The sequence below is a fragment of the Helobdella robusta genome (assembly GCF_000326865.2).
Source record: "Helobdella robusta unplaced genomic scaffold HELROscaffold_7, whole genome shotgun sequence".
In the NCBI taxonomy this organism is placed as follows: Eukaryota; Metazoa; Annelida; class Clitellata; order Rhynchobdellida; family Glossiphoniidae; genus Helobdella; species Helobdella robusta.
The window spans coordinates 3,061,947-3,080,072 of NW_008705398.1; the positions used below are offsets into that span (position 1 = coordinate 3,061,947).

Consider the following 18,126-nt stretch of genomic DNA (forward strand, 5'->3'; position numbering starts at 1 on the left):
CTGATAAATTTTATTCAGCAGTTTTATGGGATGAAGATTTTCACTCTATATGGTATCCGGATAAATTGATTTTAGACATTTCACTTCATTAATTAAGTCACTGCTGACATCTTTGTCATATTCTTTGCAGAAATTAGAACATTTCTTTTCCAGATCACTTTCTCCAAGTTCTGTAAATAACCACAAAACATAGAAAGAATTGTTAATATTTCTAGCCATATGGAAACGCTCTGTTAAACCAGATATTATACTATCGATAAGTTTATAGAAAACGTTCACTTTAAAATCATCATCCACTTCATGTTGTGCACTTTCTTCTGGCATATGTTGATTTTCATCATAAAAACGTTTTCGTCGTTTTTGGCGTTTTTCTGGAAGTTCTGTTTCACATGAAATATCCGACGACATAGTTTCTGCTGTTATTTTGGCTTCTGCTAGCAATAAGTCCCATTTTTCACGTAGATCCTTCAGTTCCCCAAGAAGAATGTCGATGTTTTCTACTTCTACATCCAATGTGGCTTCTTTGGCTTGAATAATTTTGTTTCGATTGTTTATAGCAACTAAAACTTTGAGCCATATTGTAGCCATTAAAACACACTTGAATGATTCCATATAACGCTCAATTCCTTGCAATTCAGTCTAACTTTCTGATGACAAATTTAATTCTTTACATTTAATAATAGCATGTTTGATAATTGGCAGGTGCTTCGCAATCGGTTTCACACTTTCCACACGTGCCGACCATCTAGTTTGAGAAAGATTATGCAGTGAGCATCCAGTTAATCTCTGTAGAATTTCCCATCGTTGAGGACTGTACGCAAAGAAATTGTACAACTTTTGAACTATTCCAAAAAAAGTTATAACGTCATTGCAACATTCTGCTGCATGCATACCGCACAAATTTAAACTATGAGCGCCACAATTTGAAAATTTCGCTAGAGGATATGCATGTGCAATGATTGCTTGTGCTCCTTTGAACTTTCCTGCCATATTTGAGCCGTTGTCGTATCCCTGACCTCGACAGTCATCCAGAGAAATTTTGTTTTTCTCCAGTTCATATTTGATCATATCTGCAACATCCTGGCCAGTTTTTTTGTTATAATCAACAAATGCAAAAAAACGTTCTTTGACCGAAAATGTTGAGTTGCAGTTTTGTACATATCTCAGAATGAAAGTACTTTGTTCTGTATGAGAACAATCTGGTGTAGCATCTACCATAATTGAAAAATACTTAGACCTTTCTCTCTCTGCCAAAATTTCTTGAATAACTTTTGAGCTGCATGCTTCGATAAAGTCATTTTAAGAATCTGCTGATAAGTAATGAACCTGAAGGCGTTGTCCAAGTTTTTGAGATTTTTGAACTTTAGAAACATGCTCTTGTAAAAACGGATCAAACTGAGCTAACAGTTCTATAATCCCAAGGAAATTTCCATTATCATGGTCATCAATTTTGTTGGAAGAACCTCTGAATGCAAGTCCTCTTTCACCCAAAAATAAAACCACTGCTAAAATTCGTTTAAGCAATTCTTTCCAGTATTTTACTTTTGTAGCAATTTCTTTATCAATCTGAGACTCTATATTCTTTCCAAAGAGAAATCTTCTTTCTGAATCGCGCCACTTTATATAACATTTTTTATGACCGTCACTTTTTTCATGAGCTGGTATTTTATCGTAAACTTTACGCCATGTTTTTAGTTTTGACCATCCTTGATCACTTGACAAAATTGATCGGCAAGATACGGCAATTTCACTAAATAATCTACATGGGAAACAAAACAGGGATTCTTTTTCTTTACTCCATACCAACCAATCCCTTTCACAAACATTTCCATTTTGTCTGGACACCTTTAAAATGCACGTCGGAAAAGCTCTTTGTCCATCTCCCGGAAAATTGTCCGGGTGTCTAGGTGGACCGTTTCGAATCACGGTTTCTATAGTCTGTGTGGGTATTGGCCCGGCTGGCAAAGTACCAACGTCAAATCCAAATCTTTCAACAGTTTCTATGTTTACAGAGGCATCATTATCTTTTATTATATTTACACTGTCATTATTTTGAGTTTGGATATCGCTATTTCCATTTTCATCCAATCAGTGCGATTCTGAAAATTCTAGCCCTACCGGACAGTCAGGAGACTCAGCCGAAGTAGGAAAATTAACGGCTGTCTTTGTTTTGTTTTTTTCTTTAATGATTCCGAATTGAAATAACGAACGACTACCGATTTTGTCGTTTTCCAAAGCAGTAGCTTTTTTCTTCCGCTTTTCTGAGCCCGATTTATGTTTGTATTCCATAATTAATTAAACAATATTAATTTATTAATATTTTATGATTGTTTATTTTAAAAGCAGTTTAAACACTACAATTTTCGCACAAAAATTTTTCAAACAGAAGTGGCCTGATGTGGGCGTGTTCAAAAATTGGTAAGTAAAGATCATAGATTATAAATAATGAATATAAATGATATATATCTTCAGCAAGATAATATTAGAAAATCATAATTATGTTGTAATACATAAAGTTATGTAGTACATTACGTAGGCTTAAAATTTTGAAAACTAAATTAAGCTAATTTAAATTGTAGCGCGCGACCATTGAATTACATATAGGAATTTTAATTCAATGGTTTGGCGTAAGTTATTTATTCTCTAGTTGTGTGAGTCGTTGGTCGTTCAATTTATTTATTTCAGCATATGATAGTGCTGAGATCAGTGAGGAGTTTTATTATGCGTCTACAATATAAAAAATATTGAAAATGTCATATCAAATATAGGGGCCGTTCACTATTATGTAGCGATCCGTAAGAAGGGGATCTAACTAAGATTTCCTTATGAAGTGTTATAATAGGGGAGGAGGGGTTTTGAAATTTATTACGTAAAATATTTTTTATGTAAAAAAAAATAATTTCTTTTTAAATTTATCAAAAATTTTATTTTTTCATGGAAAACACGTATTTCGTATATTTCAGTGCAGATTTATGGAACAAATTATACTGTGTTATTTCACATTTTCATTTTAATTTTATAAACAGTTTATAATAAACTGCGCTATATAAATATAAATAATTGATTGATTGATTGATTAATAGAAAGGGTTTGTACAGATTATGATTTTATTGCAGAAAATATTGTTGTTACGTAAGAAAGTGTTACTGAGAGAGAAAAAAGCCGTTTTTGTGTTACTTAATACTCGAACGGATACAAAATAAAATAAAACCAAACACTGCAACCTACAGATATTTGAGGTTTAATTTGATTTTAATTTTGATTGAAGTTCAGTTTAAAAAAACTAGACAATAATATCCATTTTATTGCAGTGAAAATATTTTCATGAATTGAGTGACGAGAACAGCTCGGGCCCCTGCAAATCGACAGACCCTTAAAAATCGCCGGGCTCTTCAATATCGCCGGGCCCCTAAATATCGCCGAGCCCCTGGGCATTTGCCCCCCTTGCCCCCCCCTCTCGGCGGTACTGATTATGCATATTTTTTATTGTAATTATCTATTATTTTCTATTTTACTTATAAAACAATCAACTTCAATTTATTTTATTAATTATTTATTATCGTCTACGCAAATTTTAAATTTATTAGTATTTATTATTTATTAAATTTATTTTAATGTCATTTCATTCCTCGTTTCTTCCATATTCTCTTGCATGTTATAACATTTTCTGCATTTGACAGAGAACACATTTTAAAGTATAAAAAAAATAAATAATTTTCTTCAGACTTGTAATTAAATATATTTGGTTTTGGATGTTTACCTATATGATATACGCATTGATATGTATGAATGTAAGTTCTTATTTGCAAAATATATCTCCAAAAACTATGTCAAAATTTATTTTGATTGAGTGTTGTACATTCGACATTTTTTTCTTTATTGAACGAATAAATATTTGGCCGCACCTTAAACTTGGCCGCCCACGTACGGTGCCCCATTTTGGTCTCCGCTAGGATCAGTCCGACATATTTGACAATGAGTACAAGTTTTGAGCAAGCTCTAGAGTTAAAACTAAGTCAAAGTCTAGCTTTTATTTAATTATGCAAAATAAATTTGCAAAATAATGTGAACAGTTTTTAAGAATAAATAATTCAATTAGTAAAACGTTTGGTTGAAAATTTTCAGTTTAACTTTACATCTTTAGGTTTGATTTCGGCTAATATCATACTAATAGCATAAAAAATGAAAGATATTAAAATTTGTAAAATAAAATTAAAAATTACATTTGAAATGTAATTGAATAAGACAATAAATAAATGGTGAAATGTTGAGTTATACATGGAAATTGAAATATCGTTAATTGACCAGTACATTGACTTAGTAGAGTTTGCGTCATTAAATTTTTAGCTTTTACCTAATACACAAACACATACTGTTTGGGACCTCCTTACACCAAATATAATGCACGTGTAATGTCATTGCTGTTCTTACTTCCAATAAAGTTTCTAACGTCAATACAAAAACTTAACTAGTTGGGCCACCTAAACAGAAAAAAATTAAAAAAACTACAAAAATAATAAACAGTGAAAACAGATATTGAAATTGCCGCATTAAATAACTGAAATAAATTAGAAAAACAGAATATATCTACATGTAATTCGCAAACTGAATTACAAGTTACAAGTTCAAATGAATACCAATGACATATTAAACAAAAAAGGTTCTAACATAATAAAGTATAAATAAATTATTTAGGAAATAATAACAGTAATATTAAAACTTCAGTGATATGGCAATACAGGTAGAAAATAGATAAACGAAAATAATTAGAAACAATATAGAAATAACAAAATTATCGTTGTTACCATAAAATGAAAAAAGAAATTAAGAAAAATGACGATCAAGAATTAGTTGAAAAATGAAGTTTTTAAAAATTCCAAATGGAGGTGTATTTTTAAAAGTAGTTGGAAAAATGTTCTAAAGACGAATAAAAATTGACAAAACAATTTATGAAAAAAAATTGTTCTAGATTTAATCAAATTAAAATAGCAAATATTTCGTAAAATTTAAATAAAAGGATTTTAGCATAATATTAATATATACGACCCTGCGTGGCAGTGACCGGATTACAATGCAGAGATTCCCACCATTCATACGCAGGCTGTCATGCCTTCAGTCATACGTATACGCAAACGCTGAGTGTGTCGTTCGTACCTTTAAGTAAACAATAAAAAAATTACTATTATTACTAACTTTGCATATTTTTGAAATATCAGGACACACGAGTGATCCTTTATGAAACCAGAACGATGTAGAAGTAGTAACACGAATTACATCTTTTGCATTATGGCACCAATGTAAAATATTGTTCAAAATTAGGCCCAGATTATTTTGAAAACATACGTACTGAAAATTTATTATTATTATTGCCAATATAAAATAGATGGATTTAATTTACAATCATTGAATTAAATGCAAGCGTCTGAAAAGACTTGCGCATCGGAAACTTTTAAAATCTCAGCCGCAGAGATTCATTCACATCCAATAAAAACCACGACCGCAAGCAACTACAAAGATCAAAAGTGCGCCCACATCCACAAGCAAGGAGGGAAGGTGACCTCGGCGTCATCTATGTATCATTACCTATCTTCCGGCTCGACAATCTCTCATTCAAAAAAACAAAGCCCAAAACATAAGCTAAGAAATAAGAAGCTAAGACAAAATAAGCTAAGAAGCAATCGAGGTCGCCATAACATTTCCACAATCGCTCACAAAAAGTATATGACAAAATAGAAATGTTTGAATAAAACAGTTTATTCAATAGAAATGAGACAATTAATTTACGGCTAAATTTACAGTAAAATTCAATAAATCTATAATACAAAATATTCCATTTTGAAATTTTGTCAAAATATACATGACAGTATTATTATTGATAAAAGCATTTTTTTATTTTCTATTTCAAAACATGGTACAAGGTGAAAAACTTTTAAAATTCAAACCATATTACGGACAATCTTAAAGTTAGGAATTTTAATTCAAGTCGTTTTAGATGAGAATACAAAAAGCTATCAAAGTAAGTAGAGAAATTTGTATAATTTGAAAAGTTTCTCTGACTACTTTTCCATCACTTGCGAAGTTCAGAGCGTAACTCAAGATCCATCTGTTTGCAAAATTCATTGAGGAGCGCTGTTGAACATCGCGGAAATAGCGCTTTATAAGCTAATTGATTGATTGATTGAGACATCGACAGGAATTGAACGATAAACGGGCTAAAAATTTTGTAAAAAAAACAACAAAAAACTGAAAATCGTTTCTGTGTGAATCAAAATAGTTCATATTTTCATTTATGGTACATAAATGAAAATATGAACTTAATTTAAATTTAACCTTAATTTAATTTATAAAAATTAAAATTAGTTTGATTTTACTTGGTAACATCCACTGCCCCAGTTATCAACTGAGTGTATAGATGAACAATATTCTACAGTCCATTGAGTCGAATGTTCAATACATATTGATTCCTTCCCATAAGTTTCCAAGAGGAGATTCATTTCAAGCGCTGTATATTATAAGTGTGATTCATAGGAAATAATATTCCTTGTGTTAAGCATAGAAAGTGAATCATAGTGAAGGTCGCAAGCTTCAGAAACTCTAACAAATTATGGTCTGCTAGATTTTCTTCGCGCTTGAACCAGGTCACCCTGGTGTGAAATATGGGGAGCGTTGTTAAAAGCAAAACTGTTGAACAATTGTGTAAACCGCTTTGTTGAACAGCTGTTGTGCAAAGTAGCGAAAAGACAAAAAAACTCTTAATGGACGTAATTATTACAACAAAAGATAAGTGAGAATTGAAATTTGTTACCAATTCCCACCAAACTCATTAGATCATCTCTCTCAGATTCCCGTGTATAAAAACTTTCCATAAAATTCACATTCCCTTTTTTAAACGGCATTCCTGCGTTTTTTATCCCGTAAAATTATGAATATGATCATAATAATTTCAAACATTACAAATGCCAACATTTGGAAAATAAATGAAATATAATTTTAAATGAATTACAATTATTTAACTGTTAAAAAATAAAAAAAAAGCCTACATATTTTTGGGATAAGCTCGTTCTGATAAAAACATGACCATAGTCGACACTAATATTTTTCAGAAATTTTGACTTGTCGTTAACCGATGTGTGCTGTATCCGTGGCTGATTATCGAACATTTTCGATCATTTTTATGATCACATCATGTGATTCAACGTAAATGCGATAGCAATATTATCCACGGTAATAGTCGCATACATATTAAGATATACATGAAATAACATCTTAATCACATCTTTATTATATCCTAATTTAATTTTATTAAATTGTGTTTGCGTTGCGTTCTTCATGCTGAGGTGCACTAGCTATGAGGCGCGTCCCCAGGTGGTGGATAGGGGAATGTCCTGAGCAGGAAGACCTTCTAGAATTGCATCGAATAATACCGAATAAGATGCCGCAAACCAGCTGTACCAGAGGAAAGAGGATAGTCGTGAAAGAGGCGGAGGATCCTAGGACAACGGCTCCAACAGCGGACGGTCTTTTATTCTAAATCCACTGCCTTGTGGAAAAAGGACCTTTGACCCAAAGGGTAGGTGCACTGCTTACAACAGTGCTCTCTTGGGCACGAGATAAACTGCAACCGCGCTGCCTTGTGTGCTTCCAGCAAAAAGGCTAGGTCCACTGCTTATAACTGGTGGTTATCGTTAGGAATTGGGCAAATTTTTTGGCCCAAACATTTTCCATGTCATCACAAAAAAAGAAAAGAAGACATTAAATTGTCTGGAGGTTCAAATGTATGTGGATGACCTTCAAATCTATTCTGCAGGCCCGATAAAAGATGCTCAAGTTATTTCTTGTGGTTTAATTAGGTGTATAATTGATGTGAACAATTGGTTAAAATTGAATCGTTTAAAGCTTAACCTGGACAAGACAGAGTCGATATGGTTTGGTTCTAAGAAGGCTTTATCTACATTAGGAGATGCACTAGGAGGTATGACTTTTGATATATAGGGTAATTGGTTGATCTCGGCTGACAAGGTCAAAAACTTGGGTGTGATGTTTGACAGTGCTATGATGATGTTGCCTCAGGTCGCGAAATTCAATGCTATCTGCTTTCTTCAGCTACAAAATTGTATCTGGCCAAGAAATGTCTTCCAGTTGATATTTTTACTAAAATGACTTTTGTACAGTCCAGATTAGACTATTGCGATTCGTTGTTGTATGGTGCTAATGTAGTAAATAAAGTTTAACGAATCCAGAATGCTGCCGCCAGATTGGTCATTGGTCTAAGTATTATGGCTACTGATCAGGGAACGGTTAAGATTTAAGATGGCCGTGGTGGCTCATGGTTGCATAAATGGTGGTGGCCCAGAATATCTGAAGCGGCTTTTTCGCAAAAGAACTGAAGTTGATGTGGGACATGCATTGCGTTCGGTTTCTTCAGAAATGATGGTAATTTCTAGTACCAGGACAAAACTGGGTGACAGATGTGTGCAGATTGCTCTGCCTAAGGTATGGAATGATCTTCCAACAAGATTGAAGCAAATTGTTCAAGAAAAAGATTACAGAAGAGAGCTAAAAAGTTATTTGTTCAACAAAGCATTCAATCACAGTACTATCCTCTGAAGAATGACAATAGAGTGAATAACATAATAATAATAATAATAATAATATAATAATAATAATAATAATAATAATAATAATATCCAAGAAGTACACAACAGTGGAGAGATATTGCGGAAAATCGGGCGTTCCCCCCTGGAATATCAGACTTGGCACTTTATATACTGGATCGCTTACTGGACGCTCCATGGAGATCGTTGACATGCTGGAAAGGCGAAGAGTTGACATCTGTTCTCTGCAGAAAACGAGATGGAAATCAAATGATGTCTCTTTCATTTGGAGTACAAGTTGTTCTGGAATGGCCAAAAGACAGCCCAAAATGGAGTGGAAATCTTTATACGAGAATCACTGGTACAAAATGTACTGGAGGTTGTTCGAATCAGCTCACGCCTAATGCTGATTAAACTCAGAATGGGGAAAAAGGTTCTGACTGTTTTCTTTGCATATGCACCAAAAACCGGTGAATCTGAAAACGCCAAAATGACTTTTGGAACACACTCTCAGATGCCGTCAGGAAAACACCATCATCAGAGATACCATTGATATGTGGTGACCTCAACGACCATGTTGGAGATAGAGCAAATGGGTTCCACGGTGTCCATGGAAGCTTTGGCTACGAGTCTTAAAACGAAGACGGTGTACGGATTCTGGAATTTGCTGAAAGCCATGAGCTCTCCCTGTTGAACACTTATTTCGAAAAGAGGGCAAAACATTTGATCACATATAAAAACTGGATGTCATGCACACAAATTGATTTTATTTATTTTACAACACAGTCTATTCAGGAATACCAAAGTCATTCCAGGCGTAGCATGCATCCCTCAACATCGATTGCTGGTGGCCGATACGATCATGGAGCAATCACGCCCTGTGATTAATCGAATGCCTACTAGAATAAAGACATGGAAACTGAAAAACCCCATGTTTAGGGAGAAATTCGAGGAGTTGGTATCGGCACAGCTGGATCGTCTAGAAAAGGTAGACATAACCAGGAAATCTTTTTAGGACACCCTAGTAAAAGCTGTATGTGGAAAATCTGGACTAAAACGCCAGCACAACCGCGAAACTTGGTGGTGGAACGAGACGGTGCAAAATGCTATTGCCAGTAAGAAAGCAGCTTTCGAACAATGGCAGAAGACAAAGACTGATGAGGGTCGAAAGACATACCGATCAAAGAACACAGAAGCGAAATGTCAGGTTGCGATAGTTCGTGCAAATCAATGCAAGGTATGGCTGACTGGAAGTAAAGGCGAACAAATTCGGCCACTCTACCAAATAGCAAATCAGACCAAAAAACTGAAAAAAAAATATAGTTGGTGCCACATGCATAAAGAATAATAAAGGCACCATAATAACTTTGCAGAATGAAGTGAAGGATCACTGGAAGGATTACTTCGATTAGTTATTGAATGAAACAAATCCTATTGAGGTGGACTTTGATAAAATTCCGATGGAAGGACCAATTCAGGGCATCACAACTAAGGAGCTTACGGATGCGTTAAGAGCAATGAAGGTGGGTAAAGTCTGTTCCGTCTGAACTTACAAATGAAATCATCAAGGCATCTGGTGGGGCAGGCTTCAGAGCCCTTTTACACACCTGTCAGGAGATGTGGAGTAAATCGATACTACCAGTGGAATGGAACAGTGGCACGGCTTCATGGCAGGGAGATCCACCATTGATGCTATCTATATCATTCGTCAACTACAGGAAAAATACATGGCAAAGCAAAAGAGACTGTTCCACATGTCTTTGTGGACTTGGAAAAGGCTTTTGACAGAGTGCCTCGTGAGGTAATATGGTGGAGTCTACGTAGACAGCTTGTTGCCGAATATCTGGTTCAGCTGGTTATGGTATATACCTACATACATTAACACTGTAGTATATGCAGCTGTCAATAAACATCGCTGCATTTTCAACTAGTTTTACTAAAAAGATTGAGTTTAAGCCTTATCTGAACAAGTGCAAGTCATCATTAAGTTAAAATAATATATAAAAAAATTTAAAATAATATATCAAATCTGAAAAACAAATATAAACAAATGGACAAAGGTATGCTACTTACAAGGATTGTTGCTATCAACAAAACATTTCGATCCCCTAACCGTTTTTTCATTTTCTTTCCAATTAAATTCCTATTATCGCATTAGTAAAAAATATTATTCAATCATTATAAAAATGTTGATTACTAAAATAGTAAAACATGAAATATAAGTACATGGGAATTTTCCTATTATATTATTGCTATAGCAGTCATACACTTTATTTAAAACAGGGACGTTAGGCATTTATTATATATTTATGCAGGGTACCTCCTATGGCAAATGATTATGTTTTGATTGAGAATCATTATCTAATGACAGAAAGGCTTCCCAGTCAACGTCATGTTCAAGTGGAAGAGCTTAATTCCTTTACGAAAATTCACTGTACCAATAACATTGTAAAATTATATGACTAATACTAATTAGAAAAATTACTATTATTATTATTATCAAGGTTTTTAAAAGACTGTCATAGCCGGAGGTGGGGATGTGTTAAACTGTCATCACAATTAAAATCCCCATGGCGTGCGTCTCAAATAACCTCTGACAGTCAGAGTCCAACTCCTGGCCTTCTCGTGTCGAAACTGTTTAAACTAACAGGAGAAGGGGCGAAGGCAGGTAACAAGCGCCTCAAAACTAGTCGCTTCGGGTTGATGGGGCTCGCTACCCACCCCTCTAGGAGAAGGTAAACTCTGACTTCAAACCTCCACTGTTTTGTGGCTATATCCTTTCTAGGGAAAGGCTAAGTGAGTAAACCCTAACAGAAAATCAGGCGTGGTAGTGCGTCTTTAAGATGATATGGTTGCTTCAACCTCTACTAGGCTTGCTACCTACCCAAGTTTGTCTGGCAAACAACTGGGAACAACTACAGCCAAAGTATTGTCCACATGGAGTCGTCTCAAAATACCTCATACCGCATCGCTCGTCGCGCGGGTTAACAAGGAGCGCGCAGTTTCGGTTATCGTCGGCCGACTATGATAAGCGAACTACGGCGAATAACCCTATTTATGACCCCTCTTTACGGTCCCGTGCTAGAACCAACCCGCTTGATCTGCGAGACATCACCAGGATCGGCTCTTGGAACATTCGCTCACTTCGCGCAACGGGTGGCGCAAAGATCCTCGTGGACGAATTGTCGCGATAAGGTATATGCATTATGGGCCTGCAGGAAGTTCGATGGCATGGCGTTGGGGAACTGCGTGTTACTGATTTCAATATACTGTAGTTGAGCCCAGCTGAGGGTCATCCCAAACTCGCTGGTGTTGCCTTGGCCCTGAGCAATCAAACTAATCGTGCACCAAGTGAATGGCAACCGATCAGTGATAAAGTGATGGTTGCTCGTTTCAGACATCGATATGGTGCTATGTCAGTAATTGTCTGCTACGTGCCAACTAATGAGACGACGGCTGAAACCAAAGATCTCTTTTGCAGCGCACTGGAGGACTCGTTTCGATCCACAAGGCCCACCGACCTCATCATTAGCCTGGGCGACATTAACTCGGTAACGGGTGTTGATCGCCGTATGCCTGCGGTAATTGGCCCTTTAATTCACCAAACGACAACTCTGACCGTTTTCTGGAATTTTGAACTTAGGGCTGAGGATCATAGTTTTGCCGTACAGATATCTATGGACTGACGTGGCACTCAAATGACGGTGTTACGGCTAAGGAGGTTGACCATATCCTGGTAAATGGCAGGTGGCGGGCGGTTCGTAACTGTCGTGTGTATCGTGGCATGGAGTTTGATACTGATAATTCTCCGGAGGTGGGCACTTTAGCCATCTCCCTTAAGGGCACTGTGGTTAAAACAAGACCTTCCCCTAGATTCAATATCCGTTCTCATACTGTTCTCATACTGTCGTTGGCTACTATGTCCGAGGAGGCGAAGCCTTTTGGTTTAGAAATCAACTGGGATAAAACGAAAATTTAGGCAATTTCTCTGGACGATCCGCCACCAGCGTCTGTCTCTGTGCTGGGTAATGACGTACAGATTGTGGATTCGCTTCACAAATACACTCGTCAGGCAGTAGTGACGCTGAAGTCTCGCGTCAAATCATCATTGTCCGCGCGTGCATGAGATCCCTAGATCGTGGTATATGGCACTCGGGCATTTCAGTGATGATAAAAGTTCAATTTTACAACGCAAACATCATCTCCGTGCTACTTTATAGATGCAAAGCGTGGTCAACTACTAACGCTTATTTGAAGAGGCTAGACGCTACAGATCAATGGTGCTTGCGCAGGATCCTTCGTCTGACCTACCACGATCGCGTCACCAACGTTGAGGTAAGAAGAACACAGCAGCCCTCCGTTTCCTGTACAGGCGTCGTCTAAACTTCTTTGGTCACATAGCTCGTGCCAGTAATATGGAGGATCATTACCGGGCTTTAAAAGCTGTCATAGACCAACCGCCACCGGACTGGACTTGACCGCGCGGCCGTCCAAGACAGTCATGGATTCGTTCAGTGGAGAAGGACCTGTCCCTCATCAACTATGGTCCTTACTCGGCCTAGAAACTTGCTTATGATTGCTTGGAATGGAGGTATCTTGTGAACACGGCAATGTCCTGTTATGGGGTTCACGCCCATAATAATTATTATTATTATATAATTATATAATATTATATAATATTATATTATTATATAATAATAATTATTATTATCAATCTCACGAAAAATTAGCATAAGTCCCAACAAAAATGTCAAAAAAAATCTAAATATTATTTTCCAAATTTTGCAATGTAATATAAAATTTGTTGAAATGAATAAATTGAAGAAATATTTAAACAACGTTTAATTACTTGCACATATGGGCAATAATCAGCCAGAGGTACTGACCCACCATAGTGAGACATATCCATTTCATTATCGGTAAGATTTAATATATTCTTAATGTAACAAATAAAATTAGAAAGTTACCCTGAGTAAAAAAAATGGAATTATAGAATGAAAGTTAAATATATAGCCTTCATTGCAAAGAAAATTTATAAGTTTGGATGAAATTAATTTTTTTTTATATTTAATATTGGTAAAAAAATGAACAAAACCCCTCAAAAAAGCAAAATAACTAACCCTGTAGACAGGAGGTAACTGATGCTTGTGCTTGATCAAATTACAAACACCCACAGATGAAAGGTCTTCAGTGCATTCAGTCTTGATAACATTAGTCTTCAAGTGGTTACAGAACGGATGGATGCTTTCATTTCTTTAACATGTAAAAATATTTAATAAAATAATTTAATAAAAAATTTGAATAGTATGACAGAATTTAAATCATATATAACAACATATATATTGTCAGAATTATGAAATAATATTGACTAAAAATACTTCAAAGTTTTCAACGCTAAATTTATTCACTCGATAGGGGACATGGTGCAAGTTAATTTACTCGATAGGTGACGACGATTTTTTTTGTTTTGCAATTTAGATGACGTCATAAATTATTACAAATTATTTTAAAATTTAATTGGTTGTTTTTTTTGATTAATTGGACATACCTTGGAAATTTTTATGTTTTAAAACACCCGAAACAAAATCTAATTTTGCTTTGATAAGGAAGGGTGTGGAAGAGAGGAGAGACTGGGTTGACTAGTTAGGCAGCTTCGAATAATCGGTGCCTATTCTGGTCTAAGAGACCCTAACCCTAAGAGACTTAATTCGTAATTCTATGCTCATTGGCATAGTTTCAGAAACGTCTTAAGTTCTCAAAAAGAGTCCGCCTTGGGTTCACCAGTTAGGCAGCTTCGAATAATTGGTGCCTATTCTGGTATCTAAGAGACTTAATTCGTGATTCTATGCTCATTGGCATAGTTTCAGAAACGTCTTAAGTTCTCAAAAGTGGATTTGGTACGAGACTCTATGCTCATTGGCATAATTTCGCACGCGTACTAAAGTCACACAATTTGTTTCCAGTGTTGTTCTGGCTCTTGTTGTTTTGTGTTGGTTGTGCGAAAGCCGACCAGACCCGACGGCCCAGTGAAAACAGGCCAGGGTTGTGCGAAAGCCGACCGACCGACTGACAGACAGGCTCAGTGAAAACAGTCCCTTGGTCGTGCGAAAGCCGATCAGACTCGACGGCCCAGTGAAAACAGGCCAGGGTTGTGCGAAAGCCGACCGACCGACTGACAGACAGGCCCAGTGAAAACAGTCCCTTGGTCGTGCGAAAGCCGATCAGACTCGACGGCCCAGTGAAAACAGGCCAGGGTTGTGCGAAAGCCGACCGACCGACTGACAGACAGGCCCAGTGAAAACAGTCCCTTGGTCGTGCGAAAGCCGATCAGACTCGACGGCCCAGTGAAAACAGGCCAGGGTTGTGCGAAAGCCGACCGACCGACTGACAGACAGGCCCAGTGAAAACAGTCCCTTGGTCGTCCCTTGGATTCTATACTCATTATACACGCAGCTTGCAATTTCCATAGGCTCCGATTTTTGTAATTTTTCCGCATTCAATTTATTTATTTCTTGGAGTTGTAACGACATCACTATCGGTTACACACGTTGTATGGTTGTACGATTAAACGGCAAGAAACATAAACCAAGTCGAAGACCCAACAAGAAGAAGTTCTAATTCCTGTATTCCAGTTTGTTCATTGACATTTTACATTATTTAGTTCAATTCCTTTTCATTTACTTCCGTCGATTAATAAAATTGTTATCGAATATTTTTACGCGTTCGTGTGTTACTCAGTAAAATCATATAATTCGAAAAAGCCCAGTGCCACACAGGACTGGTCGAACTCACGATAAAAATATACACAAAAATTATTGTCGGACCAAAAAAAAAATTCCCTGAGAAAGATAGAGGAGGAGATTACCTCACACCAGTTGTTTTCATTTAAAATTTCCGACAATATATATATATATATCGGCGGTTATATTATTAATAGTTAGTATGCTTACTAGTCACACTACCATCTGCAACAGACCACATTTAGTAGTAAGATTTAACATCCAACATTATTCACAAATAAATAAAAACTCGCTGAAGCGGCGTACTTCGTAATGACTTAGAAATGTTGTGCATATAGCGGAGTTTTATTAACTATAAACTTAAGAAATATTCAAAATATCCAAATAATTTCAACTCAAACAAAAACTTAAATTTAATCTGTCAAACGTTTCACAATTTACACAATAACGTTGTATACCATAACTCAATTCATAATGAAGTGAAAATCCTTCATTACATATATATATATATACACCTTATTTCTAGTCCAATGGTTTTTCAAATACGTTTTAAACAACGAGTAATTGTTTACTATTTGTATTTATTGAGAAACATGAAACATTTCTTTATTTAAAATTACCGTTTCAACAAATTACCATCTTCAGAGACTTAAGATATATGGTATTTAACAGCATGTGTCATAAAGAAAACCTTATATCATAAGAAGGAAGCTGGATAATTCGATAAGATTAAAACTTAAATTCTAAAAAATATTGGCCGATTGTTTGATGCATATACATTAATTATTATATGAGATATAACTCACATTTTCTAACACCTTATATTAATTACCCTCATTTTTAGTCATCGGTCAAAACATTGTCTCACCACGTGATAACGAAAAAAGGATCAATTGGACTTTAAATAATGATCAATAGTTTTATTTTATTCGAACGATTTTTGGAAAAAAATTAAATGGGGCTGTCAAAAATACATTCTATTAAAAACTATGACTTGTAAGTTGTTTTAATAAATTAACCTAAATATGGGTAGGTGTTTCTTTTACTGGTAAAAGATTCATTCAATTTAATATTTTAATATTTTTTTAGTCAACCATTTTTCAACATTTTCAATTTAAGTGTGTGTTAGATGTATTTGATTACTTAATAATGCTAACAAAATGGTTGCACATAAATTTAGGTAGTTATTCAAAATCGAAAAGATGTGAACTGAGTCCAACATACACTAACTTATTCATCTTGTTGAGAATCCATTGCGAACAGCTTGATTTTGCAAAATCACAACCCAAGTTTTTTCCCCATTTTAATTCCCCTGCCATTTGATAATTCACCTGGTACCATCTGAAATGTTGAAAATTTTCAAAGGCAATTTTAGATATTTAATAATATCAGATTTGGGAAAGTTTTTTGCTTTTGTGTTCCACCAGCATCCATTTACAATATTGTGGCCGAGTGGTTAGCGTGTCCGTCTACCACTCCTACGACCCGGGTTCGAATCCTGTAGTTTCTACAGGTTCATCCGGGTAGCCGACCCCCGGCTAACCCAGCCGTCCATCCTTTCGAGGCTGGTAAATGGGTAGACAACGTAAGTTGTCGCATGTTGGCCGGCGAGGTGGCTCAGTGGTTCAAATGCTCGCTAGTCAAACATCTCAATGGCTAACATATACTCAGCGTATATGATGCGGTGCTTGCGCGTGCGCCTAAAATCCATGTGTACGTCGTGTGAAAAGGATAAACAGCATTTGTGGCAAAAGATGGATGCTTCAAATCAATGGTTGAAGATATGAAGAACATAATCTATATATGCAACATTGTAAGTGGTTCTGCGTATGTCAGGGCTGCAATAATAAAACTAAAAAAAATATATTGCGCAACATTTTCGCGTTGTCATCCAGATCTAGAAAGGCTTACAAACTTACATACTGTTTTAACCGGGAGAATGGTCAAATTGCGCTATATTATTTGTTATCCTAATTATTGTTATCTTTGCTATATTTTTAATCTTTTGATCGTGAGAATCAGCCATATATAGGCCTTGCAGTCAGGTTTACAGCAGAGAAAGCGAAGTTGTATATGTGGATCATGTAGTTACTTGGATTAGTTTATTGTTTCTATCACAAACAAACACAAACAAACACACGTTTAGACGACATTTTCCCCGAGATCGGGGGTTGCCGTTTGGCTTCACTCTGTCCTTCTCCACCTGCTCTCTCCATCTCAATTGCGTACGACCCCTTCCTATCACTCCTTCAACTTCGAACTCCAACGCTCGCCTAATCCCGACCCTTTCATCCCTTCTCAACACATGTCCATACCACCGCAATCTCGATCTCCTTATCAATGTCACAATATCCTCATTCAGTCCCATCATCGACATCAGCTCTGTACTACTCCTCCTATCCTTCACTTTAACCCCACACATCATCCTCACCATAGCTCTTTCAGCCTGCAGTACACTTTCCTCCTCTCTCCTCAACACCCAAGTTTCACCACCATATACCATCGTTGCTCTCAAACATGCTTTATATATCCTCTCTTTCATCTTCACTGACCATTTCTTTCCACACAATACCCCACCCAGTTCCCTAAACTTTATCCATCCCACACGAACTCTTGCCGTAACAGTGCTCAAACATCCTCCATCCGCGTTCAGATTAACCCCTAAATAAACAAAGCTTTCCACTCTTTCAATACCACCACTCAACTCCGTCCTTGCGTCCGTCCTATTAATCACACCATGAACACATTTCTTACATTTGAACGTGCCTTCCACCTTTTTTAGTGCCCCCCTC

The 18,126-nt window shown here is 36.2% G+C and overlaps 1 protein-coding gene across 1 annotated transcript in view; it reads right to left on the reverse strand.

Annotated features, from left to right (window-relative positions):
• Window positions 1–5,112: 5,112 nt before the first annotated feature.
• Window positions 5,113–18,126, reverse strand: part of HELRODRAFT_69677 (hypothetical protein) — a gene marked incomplete at both ends in the record, with an annotated part of 31,740 nt that continues 18,726 nt past the window's right edge. Inside the window, 6 exons of the mRNA XM_009030607.1 lie at window positions 5,113–5,346; window positions 6,372–6,502; window positions 10,668–10,737; window positions 13,444–13,530; window positions 13,715–13,847; window positions 16,565–16,675. Coding sequence (XP_009028855.1) covers window positions 5,113–5,346; window positions 6,372–6,502; window positions 10,668–10,737; window positions 13,444–13,530; window positions 13,715–13,847; window positions 16,565–16,675 — 766 coding nt within the window. The remainder of the gene's footprint in view (window positions 5,347–6,371; window positions 6,503–10,667; window positions 10,738–13,443; window positions 13,531–13,714; window positions 13,848–16,564; window positions 16,676–18,126) is intronic.